This window comes from Coptis chinensis, chromosome 3 (genome assembly GCF_015680905.1).
Source record: "Coptis chinensis isolate HL-2020 chromosome 3, ASM1568090v1, whole genome shotgun sequence".
NCBI classification, from domain to species: Eukaryota; Viridiplantae; Streptophyta; class Magnoliopsida; order Ranunculales; family Ranunculaceae; genus Coptis; species Coptis chinensis.
Window position 1 is genome coordinate 2,685,171 of NC_141458.1, and position 27,566 is coordinate 2,712,736.

The following is a 27,566-nucleotide window of genomic DNA, read 5'->3' on the forward strand; positions in this document are numbered from 1 at the left end:
GGAGAAATAAAATAATACAATATTTAGTTTGTTTCCAATTCAGGCATGTATTTTTCGTTGTTATCTTTGCATTTTTTAAGACTTGGTAATCAATAAAGAAGCAGTTCTTTCACTTCAGTTCCAATGGTATGATTTTGGTTCTAGCGAACCTTATAATCGCTCCGACAAAATCTGATGAAATTACCACGTTTAATTTCGTCAGTCTAAGTTGAACGCTTTTACGCTCGCTTAGTCGTTACTATCGCTACAACAAAATCTGGCGAAATTACCACGTTTAATTTCGTCAGTCTAAGTTGAACGCTTTTACGCTCGCTTAGTCGTTACTATCACTACAACAAAATCTGGCAAAATTACCACGTTTAATTTCGTCAGTCTAAGTTGAACGCTTTTACGCTCGCTTAGTCGTTACTATCGGTACAACAAAATCTGGCGAAATTACCACGATTAATTTCGTCAGTCTAAGTTGAACGCTTTTACGCTCGCTTAGTCATTACTATCACTACAACAAAATCTGGCGAAATTACCACATTTAATTTCGTCAGTCTAAGTTGAACGCTTTTACACTCGCTTAGTCGTTACTATCGCTCTGACAAAATCTGACGAAATTACCACGCGTTTAATTTTCGGTGATCTAAGTTGAGCAATCTTTATTGCTTTGCTTAGTCATTATTATCGCTACGACAAAATCTGACGAACTTACCACATTTAATTTTGTCAGTCTAAATTGAACGATTTTACGCTCGCTTAGTCGGTTACTCGCGCTATGTCAACATCTGATGAAGTTACCCTGTTTCGTTTCGTCAGTTCTGCATCGGAACATTTTTTCGCTCAATCTAATTTTGCAAGCTTAAAGTTAGCATTGGGGGCGTTTCATTCTATTTCGTGTCATCTATATAATTCAACAACATTGTCAGTTTTCCACAGGTATGTTATCTGACATCACAACGATATTTAATTGCAAACACATACTTTATTTTTATTTTCATTACAAGAATTTTTAGTTCTATAATATTACATTCACACAATCACATAATCATTGGTTTGGGAAAAGCCAATGGGTCCTTATTAGTTTTTTGCTTATACAACTCGTACAACTCTTTCCGTTTCAAGCGAAACTATATGCTAGCTTATTTTATTTTATTTTTTTCTAAGGCATTGTTCCGATCTTTCTACGAGAAATTTTTCGAGCAAACAATTTCAACAGCTTCATGCCGATTTTTCTGAGCGAATCTTTCCGAGCGAATTGAACCTTTCCAACAGTTTCATTATTATTATTATTATTATTATTATTTTTTAAGGCATTAAACCGATTTTTCCGGGCAAATCTTTCCGAGTTAAACTTTCCGACAGCGCTATAAGACATTGACCTGATCTTTATCAACGAAACTTCTTTCAACTTCTTTCATTCTTCTACGACATTAATTGACACCTTGTTTCGCAAAACTTTTCTCCATCGACTCTTTGTGAATATATTTTGCTCGTACTACCGGCGTTTCTCCGTGCGGAAAAAAATTCGCATTACGTTAACTTTCCGAGCGGATTGAAAATTATCTTCACCTTATTTATTTTTTCCAAGGCATTGAGATCATGCGGAATGAAACTTTTATTCGCGGTCTTTTCGTGAATTTCTTTCTCCCATCGTACCGCCGTTTCTACCTGCGACGACAAGAATAAACTTTTCGTCAGTCTTTCAGACTTAACCAAAATTTTACGATAACTGATAAAGAAATACTAAGATATCTGTTTCCGACACCGCTTTGTCATATTCTCCGCACTTTTCTCCATTTTCTTCGTCTTCTTCGACAGGCCAAATTTAATTTTTATCGAAACTCAATAATTTAAGCTTAATATCCTAGCCGATCCAATTTGAAGCTGCTCGATCCTGAGCTAGATTATGCCGCAGCCTCGTGTATTCGCTATATCTGTCACCTTCTTTCCACCTCACCAAGTCTATGATCGTCATCGCATCTTCTTCTTCTCGATTATCTTTCGCCCGTATAATATGGCCGTTTCTACCAAAAAAAAAAAAAAAATCGTCAGATCAGTTCTTCCTACCAAAGTCAACAAGTCAACAATTATATTAACTAAAAGGAAACAAACCCAAACAATTCCTCGCCACAGGTTCAGTATACTCTAGCATCCATTTTCTAAACATCTCGATTTCTTCTTCGTTCCAAGGTTCATCTTTCTTCTCATAATTGGAAAATGGATTTTTTGGCTTGGTCTGCAAACTAGAGCCACTTCCTTTTAGCATCAGCAGAGTCAGTCTGACTCGTGTGGTTATTTTCTTCTGTATTGTTCCCATTGGAGTCAATATTGCCTCCCAAAGCATGCTTGAGAAGTTCGGCCCTTCCTGTCCCTTATTTGCGTTCAACCTCATCACACAGACTTTTCAACTCTAGTAGATGATAAATCAATCCATTTAGGAACAACTTTGGGAAACAATAATTTGGAGAAAGAGTATCTCAATAAGCATCATGCTAAGCCCACTTCTAATTCTGATGACATGAGTTTTAGACTTCCAAATTTGGTTCGCAAACACCACCAAAAGTAATTCCCGAGTGTCTTGAAGGGGCTTACTTCATCATCGGTCCTAGTTCTTCTATGTCGAGGAAAAGCAATGTTAAGCCAATTTTGAAAGCCGGTCCGCGGTATTTCAAATCCTACCAAATCAATATCAGATCTGATTTCGGATACTTTTGATCAAACTCATGGAATATGAGAATGACGATGATGACCCTGAAGAAGAATCACAGAAAAGCAATGTTAAGTCTGAAGATTCGGAAGATGATGTGACTTTGTCGTCAAAGTTCCATTTGAAGTCCGGTGCAGGTGCAGGTGCAGGTGCATCTGTTAAGAAGCCATATGATTCTGATGAAGATAAACCTTTATCTTCTAAAATTCAGCAAATTGGATACTGCTGCTATCTGCATCACCAACGACTGTCGTCAAGTCACCACATCGATCACGCTCCGAGACTTTACAGTAACCCTCCTGAAAATACTGCCAAAAATCGATACTTAAATATAATTGAAAACGTCAAGTTCATATTTGTGCAATTCTTATCCAGTTATCCAAAACAATTTAACGTACCGTGGGAGACTCGCTGGTTTATCTGTTATCTAATTCGATTATCCTCATCTTCCAATTTCTCTCTTCAACGTGTAAGTCCAATATTCTAGGGGCCCATATTCTAGTCATGTGTCTTTCCTATTCAAGTCCAACTTCTTTTGGACAGTAGCGCCATCTCTTTTACAATATGATAGTGAAAGTATATTTTGAGTAGTTTAGCATTTATTTAGCTGTTATTCATTCATATGTGAATTCCACTTCCATGACTCTGCTGCTTTATACATCGCTCAGACTTTGAAATTTTTATTTTGTAAACTGAAATTTGTTCAAAGTTACAATACATCTCGAATTAATTTGACCATGGTTAGCAAGAAGTAACAAGCTGCACAGAAGCAACTCTTTTTTTATTTTTATGCCAATTTGTAGAATCTCGTCAACTTATAAAAGAAGTGTCGACTACTCAAACTCAACCAAACCAGAACACCAGTACACGACAAAAAGAAGGTCTTTTAAGATTTGGTTATCAGCTTCCAACTTCAGTTTCTAGTTGCACCATATATACTTCATTTTCAGAGTGACCAACTTTACGGTTCTTAATTTTTCATTTCATACTATTGTTCGTCTACCGCTTTAAAATCATTCTGTTTGTCTACCGCTTTGCAAATCGTGTGTTCTTTCTTTTTTCTTACGATTTTTCTTTACATTTTTCTTCTCTTCTTTGTCATATGAACTTTGTTCGCATGTCAAAGAGGGGGCGGTGTTTTGACCCCCACCTACGTGGCAAACGTCCATTCGTAGGGGTCTCCACTTTATTCATTTAATCGACAGGGCTAAAGCCCAATTTGCAATACCATGGATCAATGTACAGGCCCATTAACTCATGTGTCTAAGGATGAACCTTAGCCACATGGCTTGCCACTAATGTACATTGATTTATGTCCAGATTCATTTCTTATCAAAAAGATAATTATCAGTTGAAAGTTATAGTCTATCACAATTACTCAAGCTACAAGATTACTTGAGCTAAAAGGACTCTCTACTCTACCTATATAAATACCAAACTATTTTTCATTCAGAAGTACGTTCTTGAGACTTGATCCCATTGATAATTTGGGTACGTAGGCAACCGCAATGTACAGTCTCATCACTCCCTCGATCACCTTCATTTTTCTAATTACTTTTCTACGTTCTTCGTCTCTTTTATCAACACTTGATGTTTTGATCATATCTGGTCGAAACAGGGTCCTTCACCTGTACTCTTTGTAAAAGGATTCAAGTACTATGCATAAATAATAGATGATTTCTCAAATTACTGTTGGATTTTTCCACTATGTGCCAAATCTGATTTCTATAAAGTATTTCAAATTTTCAAACTTCAAGTTGAAAATCTCTTAAACACCAAAGTCAAAAAAATTAGACCAGACAATGGTGGTGAGTTTACAAGCAATGTCTTTGAAGATTTCCTGTCAAATTCAGGAATCAAACATCAATTCAGCTGTCCTCACACTCCACAGCAAAATGGTGTTGTGGAGAGAAAACACAGACACATCTCTGAGTTAGGAAGAACCTTATTTGCTCAAAGTACTGTTCCTTTTCATTACTAGGTAGAAGTATTTGAAACATCCATTTTTCTTATAAACAAACTTCCAGTAAAAAGGTTTAACTTTATCTCACCTTATGAAAAACTTTTTCATAAAACACCAAAATATCTTTTCTTCAAAAGTTATGGATGTGCATGCTATCCTTGGCTACACCCATATACATCAAATAAGTTTCAAGCAAGAAGTAAAAAGTGTGTTTTTCTTGGTTATAGTTTAAATCATCAAGGTTACAAGTGTCTTGACATTTCAACTGGAAAAGTTTTTACTTCAAGAAATGTTGTCTTCAATGAAAATCATTTTCCATTCAAAAGTCTTCCTTCCAACCACAATGCATCTGAAACTTTCATAATACCTTTGATCATTCCCTTTTCTCAATTTTTACCTTCTTCCTACAATATACTTCCTTCATCTTCAAGCTACTTAGCCACACCTCAAACACCAAATTTCACTTACAGTCCTCCAGTTTCACATTTTCCTGCACATTCAACTTCAACACCTATCATATCTCAACCTTCGACCTCTGTTCAACCTCAATCATCTCAACCTTCTACCTCACAACCTACACAACCAGTAAAATCAAAAGCAATTCGAAGAAGACCAATCCCCTCTGTTGTGAATACTCATACAATGAACACAAGGTTAAAGGATGGTATTGTAAGGAAAAAGGCACTTCACTCTACTAAGCATCCTTTACCACGCTGTTATAGTGCTTCAACTATTTTACCTTCACTTCCAACATGTTTTAGTCAAGCTTTCAAGCAAAAAGAGTGGAGAGAAGTCATGGCTGAAGAATATAATGCATTACTCAAGACAAATACTTGGACCTTGGTTCCTTATAGGAATTAAAATGTAGTGCAGAACAAGTGGGTATTTCGAATCAAGCAAACTGCTGAAGGTAAACTAGACAAGTTGAAAGCTAGATTGGTGGCTAAAGGGTTTCAACAAAAGGCTAGAGTTGATTTTAGTGAAATATACAGTCCTGTAGCAAAGCCTGCTACAATAAGATTGGTTCTTACCATTGCGGTTCAAAATGACTGGGTCATCAAACAATTGGATGTTAGCAATGCCTTCCTTCATAGTCACTTAAGAGAAGAGGTTTACATGGCACAGCCTGCTGGTTTTATCAACAAGGACAAGCCATTTGTTTGTAAGTTAAACAAATCTTTGTATGGCCTAAAACAGGCTCCTCATGCCTGGTACTCTGAACTTATGGGAGGTTTACTTCCATTGGGTTTTCAGACGTCTAAAGCAGATCACTCACTCTTTGTACAAATTCATCAAGACCTAGTTACTTACATTTTGGTGTATTTTGATGATATCTTACTGACAGGAAATTCATTGTCTCATTGTGAAACAATAGTTCAGAGGATGAGCATACAGTTTGCAATGAAAGACTTAGGGAATATAAGTTACTTTCTAGGTTTGTAGATTACAAGGACTAAAAACTATATGTTTTTATGTCAGACTAAATATATTTTGGATATTCTTCAAAAGCATGATATGTCAGAAGCAAAGCATGTCTCCACCCCAGCTGCTACTAATTCAAGACTTGATAATATCACTGGCGATTTATTAGAAGACTCTACAAAATACAGACAAATAGTTGGAGCCTTGCAATATCTTACATGGAGCAGACCAGATATTTCTTTCTCAGTAAATTAGGTTTGTCAGTACCTGCAATTTCCAAGAACTACTCATTTAGCTGTAGCGAAAAGGATTTTAAGATATCTCAAAGGTACTTTAGATTATGGAATAATGATAAGAAAAGGAAGTTCACAAATTCAAGCTTTTCGGACAACGATTGGGGTTTGGATCGATTGTCGAATGTAAGATCTACAAGTGGTTACCTAGTATTCTTTGGAAATACTCCAATTTCTTGGTCACAAAGAAGCAACCTCTTGTCTCAAGATCAAGTACGAGTCCGAAAGTACCGGTCATTAGCTCACACTGCAAAGCAAAACTTTCGTGGCTTAAAAACTTATTCAGAGATCTACACATTCCTATTTACACTCAACCACTCTTGTGGTGTGATAACATCAGTGCCATCTCATTAGCCTCAAATCCAGTGTTTCATGCACGCACTAAACATATTGAAGTGGATTACCATTTTGTCGAGAACTTGTCACAAGCAAAGCAATTCAAATAAAAGTATGTCCGCAGCCAAGATCAACTAGCGGACATTACGACAAAAAGGCTTATCAAAGCAACGTCATCTCTATCTTCAATCCAAGCTATCGAGTAGTTTCTAAACCTACTACGCTTGAGGGGGTATATTAGACAACAACGATCCACGTCACTAGTTTCTAGAAGAAAGTTTGTTAGTGAAGAAACCGTATTCTGCTAGTTAGTTAGATTTCTGTTTTGAATTCAGTTAGACTATGAATGTAATACTATATAAAGTGTAATTGTAGTTCATAAATTATTAATGAGAATACTTTCTTTCAACACATCCATGATCAAAATTTTCACAATGGGGTTTTGTAGATATATGTTATTAGTCTTTGTTGTAGCCGCATTGTGTATAGATTCAACATTCTTAGCATCTGCAGCTGAAGTTACTTATGTCGGAGGTAACCTTTTAATCGATGGAGTGCCAAAAGTTATATTGTCAGGCTCGATCCATTACCCACGTAGTACTGTACAAGTAAGTTACTCGTCGTTTGTGATTATTTATCATTCTCAGTCGTCATTCAATTCATTTGTGCATAAAAAAAAGGATTTCGAAATTGCTTACTTTCTCGAAGTTTCATTACATTGGTTTCAAATGTGGCCGGATTTGATTCAAAAAGCTAAGGCAGGAGGTCTTGATACAATTGAAACTTATGTTTTTTGGGACCGTCATGAGCCTAATTATTTTGGAATTATTTATAGTTATTTATAAGTTCTGAAGTTACACAGTTATCCGAAAAACTAGGTGCCTAAGTATCATCCAAAATAGATCATTATATTTATCCATCACTATCCAAAATGCTATTGTGTAGCTATTGGACTCCACCCTACAAGAAAATTTTCCTAACTCGTACCATTCATTGATGCGTGCAACATTCATTCCTCCAAGGCTCCAAGGGAGCCGCAAAATCCTACCTCACATTATTAACACTCAAAACTTACAAAACATTATATGTAGTAAAGTATGTCATTAAAAACGATTCACTAAAAATTAGTATATACAAATAATTGTCTATATCATTATGTTTGACATACATGATAGTATGTCATCCGAATAGTTATAGCCAAGAAAGTATGTCATAAGTAACACCTTATGAAGATACTATGTAAACATAACGTTATATGTGATTATAAATAACATACATAGTATAGTATGTCATGAAAAATATCATAGCGTACCGTCATACATAACAAAGTACATACCTAACGCGGTACGAATGTATTATGTAAAAATAATTGTATATGTGCTTATAAATAACATACATAGTGTAGTATGTTATGCAAAATTTCATAGAGTACAGTGTACGTTATCTACTACCCGGTACATAAGATTGCATTGTAAAAACATGGATATATGTTATAAAAAATGCCATATAGGTTGTAGTATGTAATTAATAGTTGTATAAACATAAAGTATATCATACTTTATGGGTGGTCCCATGGTACAATGTAAAACAATTGTTTAAGAGGATATCGTATGTCAATAATAAGCGTTACAATCACTGATAGATATGACACTATATATGTCATACTCGAATGTTATGTCACTTTTTATAATATATGTCAATAAGAGTTTTATACATCAGAAGTGCTAGAATCACAAATAGATATGATACTATATTTGTCATACTAGAATGTTATGTTACTGTTTATGACATATTCCTCTGCAACCGCTCCAACCTTCTATTCGGCGCTGTAAGAACGAATAGATTCATTTATGAACATGTCAATGTCACACTAATTAGCATATGTCTATTGATGGTCTTATCTCATGGTGAGGGACAACCCCAACATCCCAACAAGAAGAAACAATAGAATATTGCTCACAAAATATACAATGCTTGTCAATATAGCGTATAGAATATTTCTGTATTTTATTGATTAAACCAAAGAAAATAACACCAAAGATACCGCTACAAAATAATTTAGAATCCAATATTTAAATCTTCACCATTGTGCGACAAATAGCACATGCTCTACTTGATCTAACTATTACAAAAATGCTTACAAAAATCTTGTTAGAAGATTAGCAACAACTGCTCTAAAGCTTAGCAGCATTGTACTCCTCTTTCCTAACGTCAACTATCCGTAATACAGAAAAAGACTCTCCCATCGTCACTATAAAACTTTCCAACATTGAATTTCTTCGAAACCTTGCTCCCAACCTCATCTATAGGAAACGTTATAAGTTCAACAGGAGAAAAATAGTCACTCTAATGGTACAATCTAAGTTTAGTTTACCCCCTACTAGAAAAATTACGTCGGTAAAAATTGTGTCATACCTTCCAAATCTGGACACCTACACTTTGTGTGCTCCATAGATCGACACTTGCTACATTGCTTGGTCTTTCGAGATCCTCTTTTCCACTACGCCCACCAAACAAACAACATTACTTTGAACCCCATGAAAATAACAAACAAGAAATATTTTCTTGCATTTATAAATAATAAAAAAATAGATAACGCGCAAAATTATCACTTACATCCAGTATCTCTGTTTAACCCGTCATCATCCTCACTCACATCGGCAACTCTTGCAGCACGCTCAACATAGTTGCGCTTAGCACTTGGGCCTGTAAAACAGTGTATCACAAGAAAGATATTGACGAATACAAATCAGAATCAACAAACTTTCGTAACTATTTAATGTTAACAAACAAGTGAGAATATGGCAACGGTATAAGAAACTTACACCCATCCTTTGGATGCAAAAGTGTACATGTGGGCCTTGTGTGCCCGATGATACCACAGTGGCCACACTTATTTTTTCTTATCTCATTCTGACCTTTCAATCTACTAGGTTTATGCGGCCTACCCTTCGATTTTACGTGTGGTGGATCATTAACAAATGGACGATGGGTGGTTTTAGGTGGGGTGAAAGGCATCTCTACCTCGGCGGTGCCTTTAGAAGACGGAATACCATCCATTGTACCACTTTATGGTGGAATATAAGGCATTTCAAAAGGAACTTGTGGACTGCCTTCATAAGCTCTAGAAAAAGATGATAACATGGATTTAAAAGCTTCACTATTTTTGGCTGTTTGAGAGGCCCACAAACATATCTCCTTGCATTTTCCTATAAGCTCACTGTGATGAATAATGGAAGCAGCCTGCGAAGAAAAACTTGGATCGTTATTTGGAACGATGGATTTTCGCAACTCATGTCCATCTCCTTAAAAAACAGCTCTGGGGTATTTCACGAAGGTCCTCGTGTTTGTAAACTGAAATGATATGTCTACATGGAAATCCTAACGACTGAAATAGCCCACATGAACATCTAGCATCCTGCTCTAAAAGGTTGTATTCCACACTCGTCTTTTTTTGCTTGTTCAGATGACGACTGATGGTGTATACACGAATATTGTCATCCACATCACATTTATCTTCTGCAGTGTACATCGCTTCCTCCTGTAACTGCTTCATAAAAGCAAGAAAAGCAGCTCGAGTATAGATGGATTATGCCTGCTTTGCATATTCAATCAAGTGGCTACCAATGAAAGGTTTCATCGTTGTAGTCCTTATCTCTTCTTCGTGCTCTCAGTGGCGGATATTTGCAACTACAAATTCCATTTTCCCAAATAGCTCAAACAACCGCATCCCGGGATTAACATGATGTCGTATAACAGAGTTAATAGACTCACAACGTTGGTTGCTTCTGTAACCGCCAAAGAACTCACCATGAAAATACAATTCTGCCCACCTCGCTCGTTTCTTCTGTACCTTCATCACCCATGTGTTATGACTAACTTTGTATTTTTCCACTAGCCGTCTCCACCTTTCTTCGAACTCTCCCCGAGAACATTTCATAAACAATAGAGCTGAACTCTGTTGCAAATCCAGGGATTTTGACATTAGTGATGCAATTTTTCAATACGTGCCAAGAGCACAGCCGGTGTTTCGAATCTAGAAGAATAGATTTCAAAGCTTTATGAATCACTAGGTCACCATCAGTAATGACTGATTTAGGGCGTTCACCACACATTGCGTCAATAAATTATTTCAATGCCCACTTATAAGCGTCGTCACACTCACTTATGATCAAAGCAAAACCAAAAAGTATAGTCTGTAGGTGGTTGTTGATTTCAGCAAACACAACAATCGGCATTTGGTATTGATTGCTCCTGTACGTTGAATCAAACAACAACACATCACCAAAGCTACAGTAATCCAGGCGGGAGGTGGAATCCGCCCAAAACATCCCAGCCAACTGCCCACTCGAATTTAACTCATAGTTATAATGAAATAAAGGATCTAACTTCACCTTGTCCTCTATAATAGCAAGCAGTGTGTTGGCGTTGCCATCAATACAACGACTTCTCCTCTCTTTTCCCATTTTGTTATACAAGTCTTTTTTCGTAAAACCAACATTAAGAAAACCTTCAGCTATATGTGCAAAGTGACCCATCACTTGGCATTTACGAACACCAACATCATTTAGGCACGTAGCAAATTCCAACGCTTCTCGACTCACATTTCTATGTGATCGAAGAAACATTGAACTCGGATGCGGTACAAGTGGATGTGTGTGTTCCCCAATAAACTCTTTCACAGTCCACAACTTTGCTTCAGAATAAAAAAAACAACAACAATGCGGGCTTTACAATTGAACCTAGTGACCTGTCTGGGTGTTCTTTTGGGTGTCATCAATTGGAGTTTATCTGCATGTCGTTCACCTTTGGCTGAGCACATAAATCTCCGCTTAATAGCAACTCCATTTGGATGAATTCTATAAACATCCTTACGAACACCAAAGCCGATTGATTTGGCATACTATTATAAATAGTGTATGTCTTGTCCGAGGTTTTGAACTGCATAGATAAAAATGTTGCTTTGTCTTCTATATAAGCCCTATATGTATAAGACTCTTCAGCATCGCTATCACTACTGTCAATATTTTCATTCTCCATCAGGGAAACAGTTGATTCCACATCCACAGAATCACTTTGATCATACGCAAAACTTTTGAAACATAGACTTCTAAGAAACTCTTCGTCATCAAGCCTTATTATTTGATTCGTCATAGGAGCGCTTACTTAAATAAAGAATTTTTTTTTTGTACAAACGACCTAAATATGAGAAGAGTCTGATACATATTTCGAATGTATAGGGAAAGATTAAATCGAAGAGTCTGATACATATTTCGACCTAATGTACCTTAAAGAGAAGAGGAAAGATTAAATCGACTTCAGTGATTGGATGATAAACTAACCTCAATGTTCGAACGTATTCAAGCCGTATAGTGTTGTTGGTTGTTGTCACTCTTTTTTGCTCTACTTCCTTACTGTAAACTTTAGGAGTGAAAGAAGTAAATGATTGACCATAAATTAAAGAAGAGGTGAAAGGGGTGAAGATTTGGGTGAGCAATCTAATTGAGAAGAATAGAAAATACGAGAAATTGGGGACGAAGGAAAATAAGTGAAATGCCAACGCTACCCCCTAGGTGGGCACGGCTACCGGTTACAGGTTGGAAAATATGTGGTCAGGAATTGTGCGTAGCACAACATCACGCGCACTGAAGACATGCTCATATTAAAAAGGTTGAAAAGGGACACAATCAATAATTTTTGGCATTTCGCGGAGTGTATCCAAAAAACAAAGACATGTGAATAAATTGTACCATAATCGAAGTTCCGTATATAATCGGGGAAGAAGGTGGTCCAATTTTGCTCTTTTTATTTTAATAAAGATAATAACTTTTAAATAAAGAACTTGGAGGTGGCTCTAATATAAATATATATATACACACACGAGCCTACTTATTTAGACTCCAATCTCACTCCAAATCCATACTGTTAGATTTTATTACCATTTACGGTTACATTATTATTCCCACGTCATTCTACAAATACTAAAAGGGTATTTTCGATAGATAGGTTCAGTTAAGAAAATTAAAACAAAACTTACGAGACAGAGAAAAACCCAAAACCCCTTTTTCTCTTCTCTAACGACTAGACCCCTTCTCCCTCTACCTATTAAACTGAAGTTTGAGGTTTCACCTCTCTACCATCTTTAATTGTTGCTTCAATTGATGGGATTTTGTTGTATCCAGGATGAACTCGCCAACCAATGAAGTGGAGACAATAGAATATTGTGATGGTGAAACATTAGTTTTTGAGCATGATACCCAATTTGATGAGCTTGGGTATTCTTCTATTCAAACTCCTGACAAAGAAGTGGAGATACTGGGAATGCCCAAAGTAGGTATGTATGACTTTTCGAAGTTCGGTGTAAAGTCATACTATTTTGAGTTTGGTCAACAAAATGGTTTTGAAAGTCAAGTACCTAGTACACAAAAGAGATCCCGTGGTGATAATTCAGTGACTGTATGTGAAATGGTTTGTGCTCGGGAGGGGACACACCAAGAAACGATGCAATGCAGAGAATGACATAAAAAGGAGAAACACTTCGACAATTAAATGTAAGTGCTTTGCAACAAATATTATTGGTAGCGGAGATGCATAGAAGACCCCTTTATATATTTTGATTACTTGAAAGGGAAGGAGGAGTTAGCACAGAGCATCCAATATGCCTAATCATGAGAGGATTGTGTGATCTAGATCTCAATTTTGTGTACTCAAAGAGTCGATTATGTATTCTCGGTATTGGCCTTTTGTACTGTGTAAGAGGATTTTGTAATCTCGATCAAGTGAATAATAACTCTCAATAGAGCTATTTTATTGCTCCTACATATACAAATAAGTGCTCTATTTCTTATACAACCATTTATATTTTTTGGTGCTCTCAAATTTCGACATCCATAATCCCAAATATTAATCATGTTTGGGTGACAATAACTTTCAGGCCTAGTTTCGATCTCTAGAACTGGTGATGACTCCATGATAATAAGTTACCCTTTAGAGCTGGTGAGTGATGTTAGCCTCTGGGACAGGTATGAAGTGGCTGCTGAAAGGGAACCAGTCCAAAAGTTGTGGTGGCTCTAGGCCGATAGAGTGAATATCTACAGAAGTTAGAGAATAAGCGTGCACTATTGAATCGCTTGGATAGTTGAATTTGCATGAATTAGATAAGATTTTAAGGTCATCATCACATGGCACACAAACTAGATAGTCAAAATCAGGGGGCAGAAATCCCATATTGCACCATACTAGTAGTAGACTACACATGATGAAGAAAACTTTCCAAGCTCATATCACTGAACGGGCAAAACGACTTTTTCCCCATCACTTTTGCGGAAGTTGGATTTTTTATTTTTTATTTTATTATTTTATTTTATTATTTTTTTTAATTTTAAAAATGCGATATAGCTTTCTAGCCGTTGAACCCTCAACACACACACCTTTGGCAACATAAACCTCTATGTAATAGAAACAACAGTATATAGGTGAGATCAAAATTTGAGGATCTTGGTGGATTTGAACCACCATCCCTTGAAAATTAGGAGACGAATTCCCATTCTCAAGTGCTTTGCCGTATAAGCTAAATATCCATTTAATAACAATAAAACCAACAAACAAAGCAAAGATTATACATTGAGCAAGTAGAACAATAATTCCATGAACCCAATACATCCAAAACAAAATAGAATACATTGAGCAAGCAGAAGTATCTATAGCACAGGCAGGTTAACAAGTTGTCACGCCCTGAGACCCATCACACATCCCGAGGACGTGGAGATGAATCTCGAGGCAGTCACTATCACAATTCTATTGAAATTTCGGCGGAATTTCCTTTGTTTAATCGACGTTTCGTATACTTAAAACCTATCATAACCTGGAATCATATACTATATCCTTTCAACAACCATATCTATATTAAACTAACTTCATATACAACAGTGATGTATAGATACATATCCACAAAATGTTTAAGTGTAACCGTCACTCAAATACATCAAGTATTACATCAAAATGAACTAAGCTCTCTCTATACAACCAAAAATGAACTATACTCTCTCTATACAACAAAATGAGCTAGATTCGCCCTATACGACAAAATAACTTGACTCTATCCCTCGTCAAGCATAAGGAAAACCACCCAAATCCCCGTAAGCATCATCACTAGTGGTAGGGATAGTCTCTTCCGCAACTGGTTCGTCTGAAAATGTTAATGTAAGATGAGCAAAACAACTATGCCCAGTAGAAACGCACATAACCAATAAATAGTCTACTTATAGCAAACCATTTAAAACATGCAGGGTTTCCATAATACTATCAAAATATCATGACTATCTAATATATCACTAACTATTAGAAATTATTTCGGCATGCTTCTTTAGTATAGCTGCTTAAGATTGTAAGAATAGTTGTATGAACACAGCAACTAAAGTAGAACAGAAGGAACAGTAGCAATGAAGAAACAAGGACAGCAAGATGGCGGGAATAACCAAGCGGATTAGGCTGTCCTTAAGGAAAGATTTAAGCCCCTTCCAATGGTGCGAGTAAAGGGCGATGAAGCGTCTTCCTCCACAGGATTCAATGGTTAACAGCTGCCTAACTTTGCACTAGAACGGACTACCCTCTAGAACAGCAATATAACTCTCGGGCGGCTACTGTGAAGAAAGAAGAAGAAGAAAGGACTGGTTTGAGTTTTTTACGTTTCTCGAGTTGAGTTTCTGATCAAGTTTCCTCTCTCTATGGACTCACAGTCCTATTTATAGAGGTTAGGAGGAAGAGAGACCAACTCCTAATAGAACACTAAAACTTGCTGCTCAAGAAAAAGGCAAAACAAGTTTAGGCTATTGGTCAAACCACTACCCACAACAGTAAGCCCAAGCCCAAGCCCGAACCCTACCCGATGTGGTGGATAACCAATGTGGAGAGAACACATATGGTTCATAAAAGGGCTTTTTGTGTCACTTTTTTTTTAAGCTTCGTGTCACTTAATGAAAAAAAGTGACACACCAAAATCTTATGTGTCACTTTTTAAGAACATTGAGCTGGTTGTGACACTTGTTAAGAAAGTGACACAATTGAAATCACGTTTATGTGTCACTTTGGTCAAAAGCGGCACAGGTAGGGATATTTAATGTCTCACTTTGGTCAGATGCGCCACTAGTGGAGAAATTTAATGTGTCACTTACGAATAAGGCTAGACGTTAACTTTTTACCATATTTTGAATTTGAACAAAAGTGACACAAGCAAATGTTTCCAAACCCCCTTGCGCGCACGTGCCTTACCGCCATCATCCCCAAACAGGATAGAAATCCGCAATAGAAATCCACGAAATTATGTAAAGCCCAAATAGTAAAGTTTCTGCCCAATAACTCGCCTCTCTCAAGCTCGTATCTCAAACTTTTTTTTTTTGATAATGTATCTCAAACCTAGGTTTAACGAGGAAGACAATGTTTTCCTTCCCGATCTATCAGTCGAATCGAAGAGGAAATGGTTCGTCTTTATTGAAGAAACCGAGGTACACTACTGTTTACCTCAGTTGTATAAATAAATAAAAGAGGGCAGAGGGTAGTTAGTTATTGTATTTTCATTTAAGAAGAAGAAGAAGGGAGTCGGGGCTGCTGTCGGTAAAGGAGTAAGTGAGCAAGAGAGTCAAGTTAAAAAGTCTTCAGCTCAACAAATTCCTCTTTATTTCTTTCGGGTATTTGGTTTTTGCTACTACCTACCCAATACCTGATATTCTTCTTCTTCTTCTTAAATTATTATTATTATTATTATTATTAAATTCTCCCTGGTTGAGAGAGATACAAGGGCTGGTTGCATCCATTTATTAATGCTGTTTGGAGATGCTCTGTCTCAAGGTGGCAAGGGGAGGTGGTCTCGATGAAGAAGAAAATGAAGAAGAAGGATAATGGAAAATGGAAAATTTCAAACGAAGGATAATGCAACACTTGGTCTCCTGACATTTGTTACTATCCATATCTTGTAGATTACAACATTGCAGAAGCAGCTCGAAGAAGAGATTGATTTACATTTAGTGCTTGCAAGTGCAGTTGACCACTCCAACGTTACTTTCTCGAATTCTATTGGTCAGCTCCCAAATAAGGTTAGTATATCTAGTTCAAAACTTGTTTTCCAATATTTCGAGTCCGCGTCGCACTATATGATGATCCAATTGCAGTGCTCATGAGCTTGTGACTAACATAATTTGTCTTTGGAGATTCTTGTATCAAAGCTTGAAGAGGAATTGGTTGCATTGCATTTTCAGCTTAGTCAAGAGAGGAATGAGCACCGCCTTTTCGAAAGTACCGTTTGAGACAGGTTGCCATCTTCTTTACCATCACCTCTCCCTTCTTGTCTGTCTCTCCAAAACAACTGGTTCTCTCTCCTCCTATATCTTTATCTCTACGTGCTTCTTGTTTTATCTGTTTGTTCTTTTTGAATTTAGAAAATGCTCTTTTTATAATCTTCTCTTCAAAATTTCTTATTGTTTAGTTATCCGGTTGGTTCCTTTTAATGATTCTTTGAGTAGTGAGATTTGCAACATCTATCCGGGTCAAGTTGATACATTGGCAATTATGACTTTATTGATCTTCTTTGAACATGTAATCTGGTATAGTAGAGCTTGGTTCTTGTTATGGTAGATGCAAAAGTAACGAATATAAGTTTTCTTACGGCGTAGGTTGCAAGTCCAAGCAAACGAAATGGACAGGGTATGCCGCTGGATGACCTGCTTCTATAAACAAATGAAATGGATGGGAATAAGGATTCCTATCTGGAGAACCTGAGGGAACAACCTAATTAGCTCTCAGAAGAAATGGTGCGATGTATGATAAATATTTTCCTTTGCCTAGCTAGCTGATTTATCCAAGTTCTCTTCATCTGGGTGCATGGCTTCACCAGCATCACCACAGGGCCACCTTTCCCATTCTTCCATTGCATCTCTCCCAGACTCGTTCACAATACCTATATCAAAGCAAAGCCCCTCAGTTGATTTAGAGCATGAAGTTTTGGCAATGGAGAATACCTTTGATCCTTACTGAGTTCAAGGGAAGTTAAACTGGACAAAGTACATTGGATCAGATAGTGTGGCGGTTGAAGTGTCTTGGATGTCCGTTGGAGAGAAACAACCGGCACGCCATCCGGGGCTCAAAAGATTTAGGTTTGCCTATGAACTTCAGTTCTTCGTGTTTTGACATCTAAAGTTCTTTTTGATCTTTTAGTGCACACTTTTGCATAATTTCACTTCTTGCGACTTCGACCGACTCGAGAACACCGTTTTTTCGTTATCGGGCTTCACTAGGCCAACTTGGTGAAAGCTATTGACTTAGTGTATAAGTAACTTCATATTAGCTGACCTCTGAATCAATTGAGTCCATCTTAGACATATGTTCCTGACAGAGTTTTCACACTTCCACTGAGTACGCATGTCACATGTTCCTGACAGAGTTTTCACACTTCCACTGAGTACGCATGTCACACTTCATATTTGCCCCCCCTCATGAAACGGCTTTGCTGCAATGGATGTTCCCTTTATGCGATTTCGGTTCTCGATCGAAGGCCGGGCTTTGAATCGTTTTAGTACACAACACTCACAACAAAAGGCTTATAGCCAAACTGAGGATTCCATTTCTCCTTGCTTCGATACCCTGTCCGCCGCGCCGGGCTATAAGATAAGACACAGTTGGTGTACTACTTTACTAGTAAGAAAGAGCTACAGTAAGAACTGGAAGACTCTTGTATGTACTGTAACCCTCTCAAGAAAGGGGAGTAGGTAGGAATCCTCACTGAGACTTCTATAAGAGGTCGAACTTGAATGGCTATATAAATTGTCAATAACACTTGAGTTGTTAAGTTTCAGCCCAAAATGGCATAAGGAACAATCTGAATGCATGTCTTTGTCTTTCTGCTGATTTTAAATATTAGGGTGAGTGAGCGGACCCGGTCTTCTAGTTATTTTGATTTTAGCTTTTCATATTCTTAAGTTAGTAACAATGTTTTGGTTTGATACTTGCAAGGCTTAGAAAATTGGAAGTTGAAGTGCACACCACCCAACTTTTTTAGCGTTTAATTTCTAGTGGATTAGTATGTTCCCCTTCTCTCATGCTATACTATATTTTTAAGTGCAATATTTATTTTTTATTGATTATTTGTTTTAGGTATAATAATTCATCAATGGGTTTCGACATCGGCGTTTCCTAGGAAACTTGTTTCTGGCTTTCTTTGTACACGAAGGATATTAGTATAATAATATATTTTTTGTCGAACAGGTATTAGAGTTCTCTAGCAGGAAGAGTTACATTACTGAAATAGATGAACTTCGACTTGAATTCATCGACTTTATCCAACAATTTATCTGAGTAGTTAATTTGATTGGGTAAGTGGGATTCCATATTTTCCCTTTCTTTATGTATATATACTTTTCTTATTGATTTTTTTTTCTTACTTGTGCAATATACCCTTCTTGATTCACTTGCTTTTTAATTTTATATACTAGTCATAGTGGAATGACGACTTCATGATATGATGCAGGTGCATGGATCGATTAACAGATGAATAGATGGCAGCTAAGTTTTTTAATGTTGGAAGTGCGCACAACAAGCTAAGATATTGCTAGGATAACGCTGGCGTCATGTAGTTTTTTTTTTTAGCTTTAATTTATTGTGATTATTTTGGTATTGGAATGGCTTATTAATTTTGTTGGGAGTCAAACTAGATAATGGATACTAGGTTTGATCCATGAAATCAATAGAAGTTAATTGTTTTGAATGTTATTTGTTTTTTCCCGAGTGGATGTTGTTTCTTTTTTCCTGAGTGGATGTTGTTTCCATATCATAAAGCAGGTTAAAGTGATTTTGGTTGTGATGTTTTGATAAATGTATGTGGTTGTTGTTTTTGTCATAAAGCAGGGTAATGGGATTTTGGTTATGACGTATAGGATGCAGGTTGATAAATGAATACGATCGAATACAAAAATGAGAAAATATTTAAAAAAAATAAATAATTTTATTTGTCTCACTTTTGGAAAAAGTGGCATAATATCTATTAAAAGTGACACAACTGACCATTCTTATGTGTCACTTTCTTTTTCATACGAGTTACATGGAGTTGATTTCCAAAAGTGACACAAGAAGTAAGGGGCTTTTGTGTCGCTTTTGACGTACTTGTGTCTCACTCTGGTCTAAAAGTGACACAACTAGTATATTTAATGTGTCATTTTTGACGTATTTATGTCTCACTTTGGTTCAAAAGTGACACAACTAGTATACTTCATGTGTCACTTTTGACGTACTTATGTCTCACTCTGGTCCAAAAGTGACACAACTGGTATACTTAATGTGTCACTTTTGACGTACTTATGTGTCACTCTGGTCCAAAAGTGACACAACTAGTATACTTAATGTGTCACTTTTGACGAAATTATGCCCCACTCTAGTCCAAACCGGATACAACTAGTGTCACTTTTGACAAGCACTGTGACACTATTTCTTAAAAGTGACACAAGAGCCTATTCTTAAGTGTCACTTTTATTAACAAAAAGTGACACATTTAGTAAGGCTTTTGTGTCACTTTTGGTATAACTTTATGTGTCGGGGGCTTATAGGTCACTTCAGAATTAGTTTCAAAAGTGACACAAGTGACTTCTTGTGTCACTTAAAAAGTGACACAAAAAACCCTTCTTTTAGTAGTAGAGTTTTCACAATCATCATACAACTATTGTGGCCGCTACATCCTATTAGAATGGTGAGGGTACGACTGGTACTCAGCCCCAGTCACAGGCATATCTCGGTTCAGTACTTCCCAGTGTGAACTATGCACCGTTGTTTTCCTGATTTTACTGGCAGGGAGCTGAAATGCCGTTGTTATGTTCGTACACACAAAACCCAAAGCTTTTAGGGCTCAGGTGGGCCCTGTGACTATGACCACCATACGGGCTTTCACCTAACTTACAGTGGTCAACCGTTCGACGACTGCAGACTGCTCAGGATCCTGACACACGTCCAGGAGTGGACTAAACTCTCACTCCTCACGTCTAAACCTCATCGAGGTAACATGTAACCTCACACAAGTTAAGCACCATACAGCGTGACACGTACAAGCATGATTATCTAGAAAAGTAGAAAAGGAATTCCCAGACTACATCCTGTGATGCATCCCTTTAAAGATGACCCACCACCTCGAAAGGTTTAGACCACAGTTGTAATCCTAGAATGAACTGCCGTCTCTGGATATGCGACAACAATTCCTTTTTTATATGAATTCACAATTTCTTTTCTAAATCCCCTCGTGATAAGCATAGTAATATATACTCGTATTACCGGTTATTTCCAAATACTATAATACATATTTAGTTTTTCCTTTAAAACTGCTGGTTCTGTATGTGTGAGTTCCTGGATTTCCAACAATCGATGAAATACAACCTATGACTACCAAACGGGCCAGTCATAGTAAATGACAACCTATGATTCCTAAACGGTGAATCATCGAAAATAACAACGAACTATATCCATGGAATAATCCAGAACCTCACACATAGTTACAAACACCCGGGTAATCCTTACCCACATTACAAAATCCATCTCTCTATCTCATTACTGAGACAAGAGACGAGAGCCCTTCCCAAAACCAGTTTTGCTCTTTTAACGAAAGAAAACAATCCCCACTACCCAGATTTCACAAAACTCATTTTTCACCCAAAAGCTATCTATATATCTAGTTTTTATCGAGGAAAAATACGAATGCAAAACATGAATATCACATATATATGCATTGTTGATAAGCAACTATCTTTTACCAATTTAAACCAATCAAATCATGCATGAAAATAAGCATGCTAGATATTGGTATGTAAGTTCCTACCTTAGCAAGCTCTGTTTCTCCTCAAGTCTCACTTAACCGAATTCACTCGTATTTACTCCTATAACATCATATATATATGTAGGTTATTAGAATTTATAAAACTAACGAGTAATTCTTATCTAATGTAAGCCGAGAAGAAATCTCGACGCTGAGAGTTTGGTTTCAGGCAACTTTTCCTCTAACTACAGTTAACAGCGGTTGCAGGTCATTTCTAACCTATTCTTCCGACAGGTCTCTACAATCCATTTACAGCCACTGTAGGACCTTATGTCAACACCAATCATGTCAATTCCACTAACGATTAAGATTTTTCCCAACTCCAACTACAACCCATTCCACACTCTTCAATTCACATTAAATATAGTAATAATTATGGGTGTGTTCCTTCTCAATCATTCATTAATCAACCTGATCTTAAACAAAGTGTGAAACTAACATAAATTTTCTCTAACTTAGAGTGAATATATAAAATTCTTACCAAGTCAGTAAAAATAGCTCCTTAGCTTTCTGCTCCACCAATTTCACTCCACTCTATTTTCACCAACTAGCTACTGTCGAAATTCAACACACCCAGTTCAATTATTTTCATCAATACATCCCAATCCATCACAATTGAGTCTAATTATCTATTGGAGACGAAATTAAACTCACCTTTCACTGCGATACGACGAAATTCTAAGAAATTTTGAATCTTCACACTTGAATCTAGTGTTTCTAAGGATTGGGTGTGAAAACTTTAGGATTGAATTGATAGAAATTGGGCAGCTTTGGTTTTCTCTCTCTTAGGGTTCTAAGTGATTGGCAAAATGGAGAGGAAGAAGAAAAATTGGGTGCGAATTGGTTTGGTGCGATTTCTATGTGAATTAGGTAAGGGTTAGGTAATAAGACCATCCTACCCTTACCTTGTTATCTATTATTAAGCAAGGGCTTGATCACACGCTCTCGCATGTAATGTCTAAGTTTGCGCACGTTATATAGTAATTGCAAAGTTATCGTCAAATGACTTAACCTGTCTCAAGTTTCCGGGTTTACAGGCGACAGACTCGTATTGACTATGCAAGTATTTAGTTATGCGTACACAAATTTACTATGTATAGAATTATTTTATCACTTATTATTTATCTTCTTTTTCGATCTTCGTATGTTCTAAGTAACCAGTGATATGAAACCTTAGAATTTTTCAAGTGGTTTTTCCTTAACTAACTTGGTTTCTTAGTCAGTGTTAAATCAATTTACGTTACGTCAGGGTAAACGTCTATCTGACTGGCCACGTACCTAATCGTCCCTAGGTTTCACGTGTCATTTACTAATTTACCCTTAATAAGAATTTAGGACTTTACACAAGTAATCTATAACTCCATATTAATTACAAAACATGCGTTATAATTGTGTTCGGAAGACCTGGCGTACAATTTGCAAAACATAACTTTCAACCAAATCAACAATTATAAAAACAAAAAACTAATTCTCGATTCGAAAATACCTGAGAACCAGCAAGCTCCTCAAACTGCTTAACCCAATCCTCCATCATTTCCTCCTTGCCCAAATCATCATCACCACCACCCACCTTTTGTTTATACGTTGTTGATTCCAATCCTCGAACCGTCTCTTGAGTTTGCTCCTTAAGTTTCTCTAAAGCCCCAATCACGTGATTTTCCTTCAAAACCTTCTGTTTCCCTTTTTTCTTACTTCTCAAATCAGGCAATCCACCACCCAATCCTTGTACCCCCAGTAGGCAAACAAGCCTTACTTCCAACCTTCGCTTCCTCATAGCCAGTATGACTTTTAAACAAACAACCTTTTCTCTAAACTGATGATACAAAGACTTTTAAACAAACAACAAACGGAGTATCGATTGAAAGGTTTAACACCATCAAGACGAGTAGTAGAGGCCATTTTCTGGAGAAATTTTCGAAAATCTCGCAATACTGACGCTCGCAATTTCACTCATCTGCCCCAAGATTTATTATTATTTTCCTAACCTAACAACATCCAACAAACAATAAAACAAAAATTGATCTAAAATAATAATAACTTATAAATTCAAGTGACAAATTAGATCGAAATTAGAAAACTAAAATAGCAAATACAAATGGAGAAGTTACCAGGAATAGAAGCTAAATTTGGCGGAGATGATTTTCAGCATGGGATCAATGTGGTTGAGAGGTGAATTGCGATTCAATTTTATTTCCTCAAACTTTAGTTCAATAGATAGAGAGAGAAGGGGTCTAGTCGTTGGAGAAGAGAAGAAGTGGTTTTAGATTTTTCTCTGTCTCGTAAGTTTTGTTTTAATTTTCTTAACCGAACCTATCTACCGAAAATACCCTTTTAGTATTTGTAGAACGGCGTGGAAATAAGAATGTAACCGTAGATGGTAATAGAATCTAACTGTATGGATTTGGAGTGAGATTGGAGTCTAAATAAGTGGAGTCTACCTAACGGGCTCGATATATCTATCTATATCTTAATATTAAAGCTCCCACAAGGGGTATTTTTCGAGCTCTATTAAAATTCCACGTCATCTCCTATTAAAATAGAAATTTCTCTCCTATTTGAAAAACGGGAATTTTTTTTTACAACAGAATTCATCTCCAATTATAACGGGAATTTCTTTCCTATTAAAACAAATTCTAGCACTTCTAATTAAAGCGGAAATCATTATCCTATTAAAATGGGAATTCCTCTCCTATTGAAAAGGAAAAATCTAGCATATCTAATTAAAATGGGAATTATTCTCCTATTAAAACATGATCTCTCCCAATTGAAAAAATGGGTTTTTAAAACTTAATTAAAACTTTATTTAAAACAATTTGTTAGAAAATTAAAACGGGTTAGCGACTAAAATGGTAGTCCCAATTTTCTAAAAAAAATCTAAATGTTTTTAAAAGAGCCAGTGCGTATGCACGGGCTTACAAGCTAGTATATATATATATATATATATATATATATATATATATATATATATATATATATATATTGTTGTAGACTAGAATTTAACCCGTGGCTACGCCACTCAAGTCATTATGAAGGCGATTAAAAACTAAAGCCTAAAATTTACATATAGTCTATGGATTAACTAAAGCATTGGTTGTAGTTTGCTAGAAGGAAGTAGGCTCTTAAAAGGATTATAATTGAACTGAGATTATATCGAGATGAATATACAACAAACAGATACGTAAAATTGATGGAATCTGTCTTAGGAATGTAAGCACAACTTCTAACATGTTGGCATGTAAATCAAACATTTTCTAACCATCCTATACTAATTAATGTACTTTTATTATTGGGTGCAACACTTCCAATCAATTTCATCAATGGACTTTTCTACATGTTGGCAATGTCGCTTATACGCCCAATAACCCTTCCATCCAATGACGGTGTACTACATTCCAATGCCCTTAACCCACTATTCTTCATGCCTTTGACACTAATACAACTATAACAATAGTCTAATTGGAAAGAAACCAACATTTTAGTATCAAACGTAAAATTTAAATACTTTGCTTTTGTTTATATCTCGAGAAAACTTTAGACTACCATAAGAAAATTGATTTACGCTAATGAGAATTTATAGACACATTTTTTTTTTTGCTAAAAGGTAATTAATTAAAATAAATGAAAAGGTTACAAGAAAAAGGAATATGAGGGATAAGAACTGTCTAGTGTGAGTATCATCATATGTGTACCCACCTAATACATCGAAATATTAACTGATGAATCTAAAGTAAGTAGTAAAATGGTTTTCCAAATTTTGCATGAATGGAGGCTGAGTATTCCACCATTTACTAACTCCTTTTTGTAGTGCTGCACCATGTCGCGCACAACTGTCCGCACCTGCATTTGTTTCTCTCCATGTTGTTGTGACATTTGCAGACACATACATAATGAGAAAATTGGGAGCATGCGAGTGCACATAAAGTAAAACAAATCAAAAGCAAAGAGTATGCAAAAACGAAGAGCAAAGTCATCCAATCACACCTCACCAAATTGTTGTTCATTGATGAAGTTAAGGTAGATATCCCAAAACTACTTTCTCCTAGACAGTTTGATAAAGGATTTACTTAAGCTCTTGAAAAACGAAGCTGTATCAACTACTTTCTAGAAGTGATTAGCTTTATACAGTTAACTCGTGGACGCGATAAAAAAAACTAACAATTAAAAGATGCTTTGTTGAGCAAAGTACATAACAATTAAAAGTATGTAAGTAAGATCATTTTTTTTTTGTCCTTTCTGATAAAGAAAAGTGGTAAATGGGACTAATACTAAATTATCAACAAAGCCAATTAAAAGTGATGCTTAAGAATTGAAGTAGCAAATATATTAGCCAAAGAGATAATAAAGAATAACATGTTCGTCAAGTAAAACTTGTATATCATTATATAGTACCATATATAGGAATCTAATATACCATTCTTTGCCACCAATATGAAGAACGAAATCAAATCTAAGCCAAACTTAGTTGCCACAAAATGTACCGGTCAAGCACTCAGGCCTTAAAGAAAGTTGTTGTTTACAAATTACTATTGATCGACCCTGAGACTTTTTAATTTTCTACATCCGCAACAATGGTATATTTGGTATTACTGAAAGAAACACTTGGATGTCTCAAGCAGCAGCTCCATCCTAATTAAATTGAGATCCGGTTATCTTGGTTGTCAGTTTGAACACAGACCCCCCTGGTCTAATGTGCTGAAAGACATATTTTGATTTGTTTTCTCCAACAACAAATCATCATTTTGCAAGCTCTTTTCATCTTGCATGGAGCTTCTAAGGCAGTACATGCCAAATTGCTAACATACTAATATGTCTCAATACTACATTACAATGTTTCTCCCTTTGTTGCTTGCATCATCCATCCATTTCTAAGTAAACACGCCACTCTCCTCAATATGTTTTCTCAAATGCCTGTAGCAATTTGGTATGGCTATGCTACTTTACTCTCTCAACTATCTAATGCTAATGCAAGTCATAGTATAAATGCAAAACCAAAAATATAAGCAAAGAGTGTCTTAATAAAAAAAATAAAAAAAGCTGGAAACAGTAGCTTGTCTAGCTAAGAAGTTGTGAGTGAATAAATTATCATACTTCCTTTTCAAGTACAAAGAGATAACGAACCGTTTATTGAACAACATTTGTTATAGCAACAATTTCATCTCATGGCATATGTAGAACACACAAACTATTTTTGTGACTGCGGCATCAATGTTTTAGGCTAACAACCAACCTTTGGATGTCACAAAGCCAATTTTTCCATTGCTCCAATTTACAAATCCCCATATCTAATCTAATAAAACATATTCAATCGACCAATGATAGTTGATATATGTTGCAAATGGTGTTATTACAAATTTGGGAAGTGTTTTATATGAAGGATTTAAAAGAAAGTGATTTATGGCCTGCAAGATCTCAGCCCAAAGCAAAACTGCTTTTTTTTCCTTCAATATAAATTTGAGAATGTCTAATTTAAATTTGGGAAGATTTTTTGGGGTTTTTTCTAGCCGTTAAAGTCTATTTTGTTTTCGACAAGTTTTTTTTTATAGTAAATAGGTCTCTTAGAAGAAAGTGATTTGATCACCGGAGGATCTCCCATATTTTGTTTTCGGCAAGTTTTTTTTATAGTAAGTAGGTCTCTTAGAAGAAAGTGATTTGATCACCGGAGGATCTCCCAAAACTGTTTTCTCCACAGCCACTTGATATAACAACATAAAAACCCAAGTTGTTTTATTATATAGATAGAAACATATTTGTCTAACAGAAGAAGGATAGAGTTCAATTGATCAAGAAATTGGTCCTAAGGACCATTTGGGAGTGAAAATCACTCATAGAATCAGTGTTTTTTTTTTAAAATCACTCTCAAAGACAAATTTCGGGTGTAAATAACCCTGAAAACCAATTTTCGAGTTAAAATAACTCGTAAGGACAAATAGCCCGGATTTGAAATAAATATTTTATGATTTTACCCTTTCAGTCGTTTTGCTATGAACAATAAGTATTCATACATTATGTTGATGT

General features: G+C 36.2%; 2 protein-coding genes and 1 long non-coding RNA gene across 3 annotated transcripts; 1 reads left to right on the forward strand and 2 right to left on the reverse strand.

The window, feature by feature from the left end:
- Window positions 1-10,836: 10,836 nt before the first annotated feature.
- LOC147507240 (protein FAR1-RELATED SEQUENCE 5-like) lies at window positions 10,837-11,337 on the reverse strand. The gene has a single exon (XM_086600604.1). The coding sequence runs from the start codon at window positions 11,335-11,337 to the stop codon at window positions 10,837-10,839; it is 501 nt and encodes a 166-aa protein (XP_086456730.1).
- A 3,325-nt stretch (window positions 11,338-14,662) lies between these two features.
- On the reverse strand, window positions 14,663-23,792 carry LOC147507241 (peroxisome biogenesis protein 19-2-like). The gene is made up of 3 exons (XM_086599034.1): window positions 23,660-23,792; window positions 23,038-23,536; window positions 14,663-14,897 (listed from the first exon to the last, which is right to left on the reverse strand). Exons 2-3 carry the CDS (start codon window positions 23,323-23,325, stop codon window positions 14,808-14,810), a joined length of 378 nt encoding a protein of 125 aa, XP_086455160.1. The 5' UTR covers window positions 23,326-23,536; window positions 23,660-23,792; the 3' UTR covers window positions 14,663-14,807.
- On the forward strand, window positions 18,049-19,372 carry LOC147507242 (uncharacterized). Its single transcript, XR_015216168.1, has 2 exons — window positions 18,049-19,071; window positions 19,227-19,372. It is a non-coding gene; the product is annotated as an uncharacterized LOC147507242 (long non-coding RNA).
- Window positions 23,793-27,566: the final 3,774 nt, after the last annotated feature.

Bases quoted from the DNA above. Each gene is read 5' to 3' on its own strand.
- LOC147507241 (XM_086599034.1), bottom strand. From the start codon at position 23,325: ATGAGGAAGCGAAGGTTGGAAGTAAGGCTTGTTTGCCTACTGGGGGTA. The intron at 14,898-23,037 runs GTATTTTCGAAT...TAACATTTTCAG, and splicing joins AGGAGCTTGCTGGTTCTCAG to ACGAACCAGTTGCGGAAGAG.
- LOC147507240 (XM_086600604.1), bottom strand. From the start codon at position 11,337: ATGTTTCTTCGATCACATAGAAATGTGAGTCGAGAAGCGTTGGAATTT.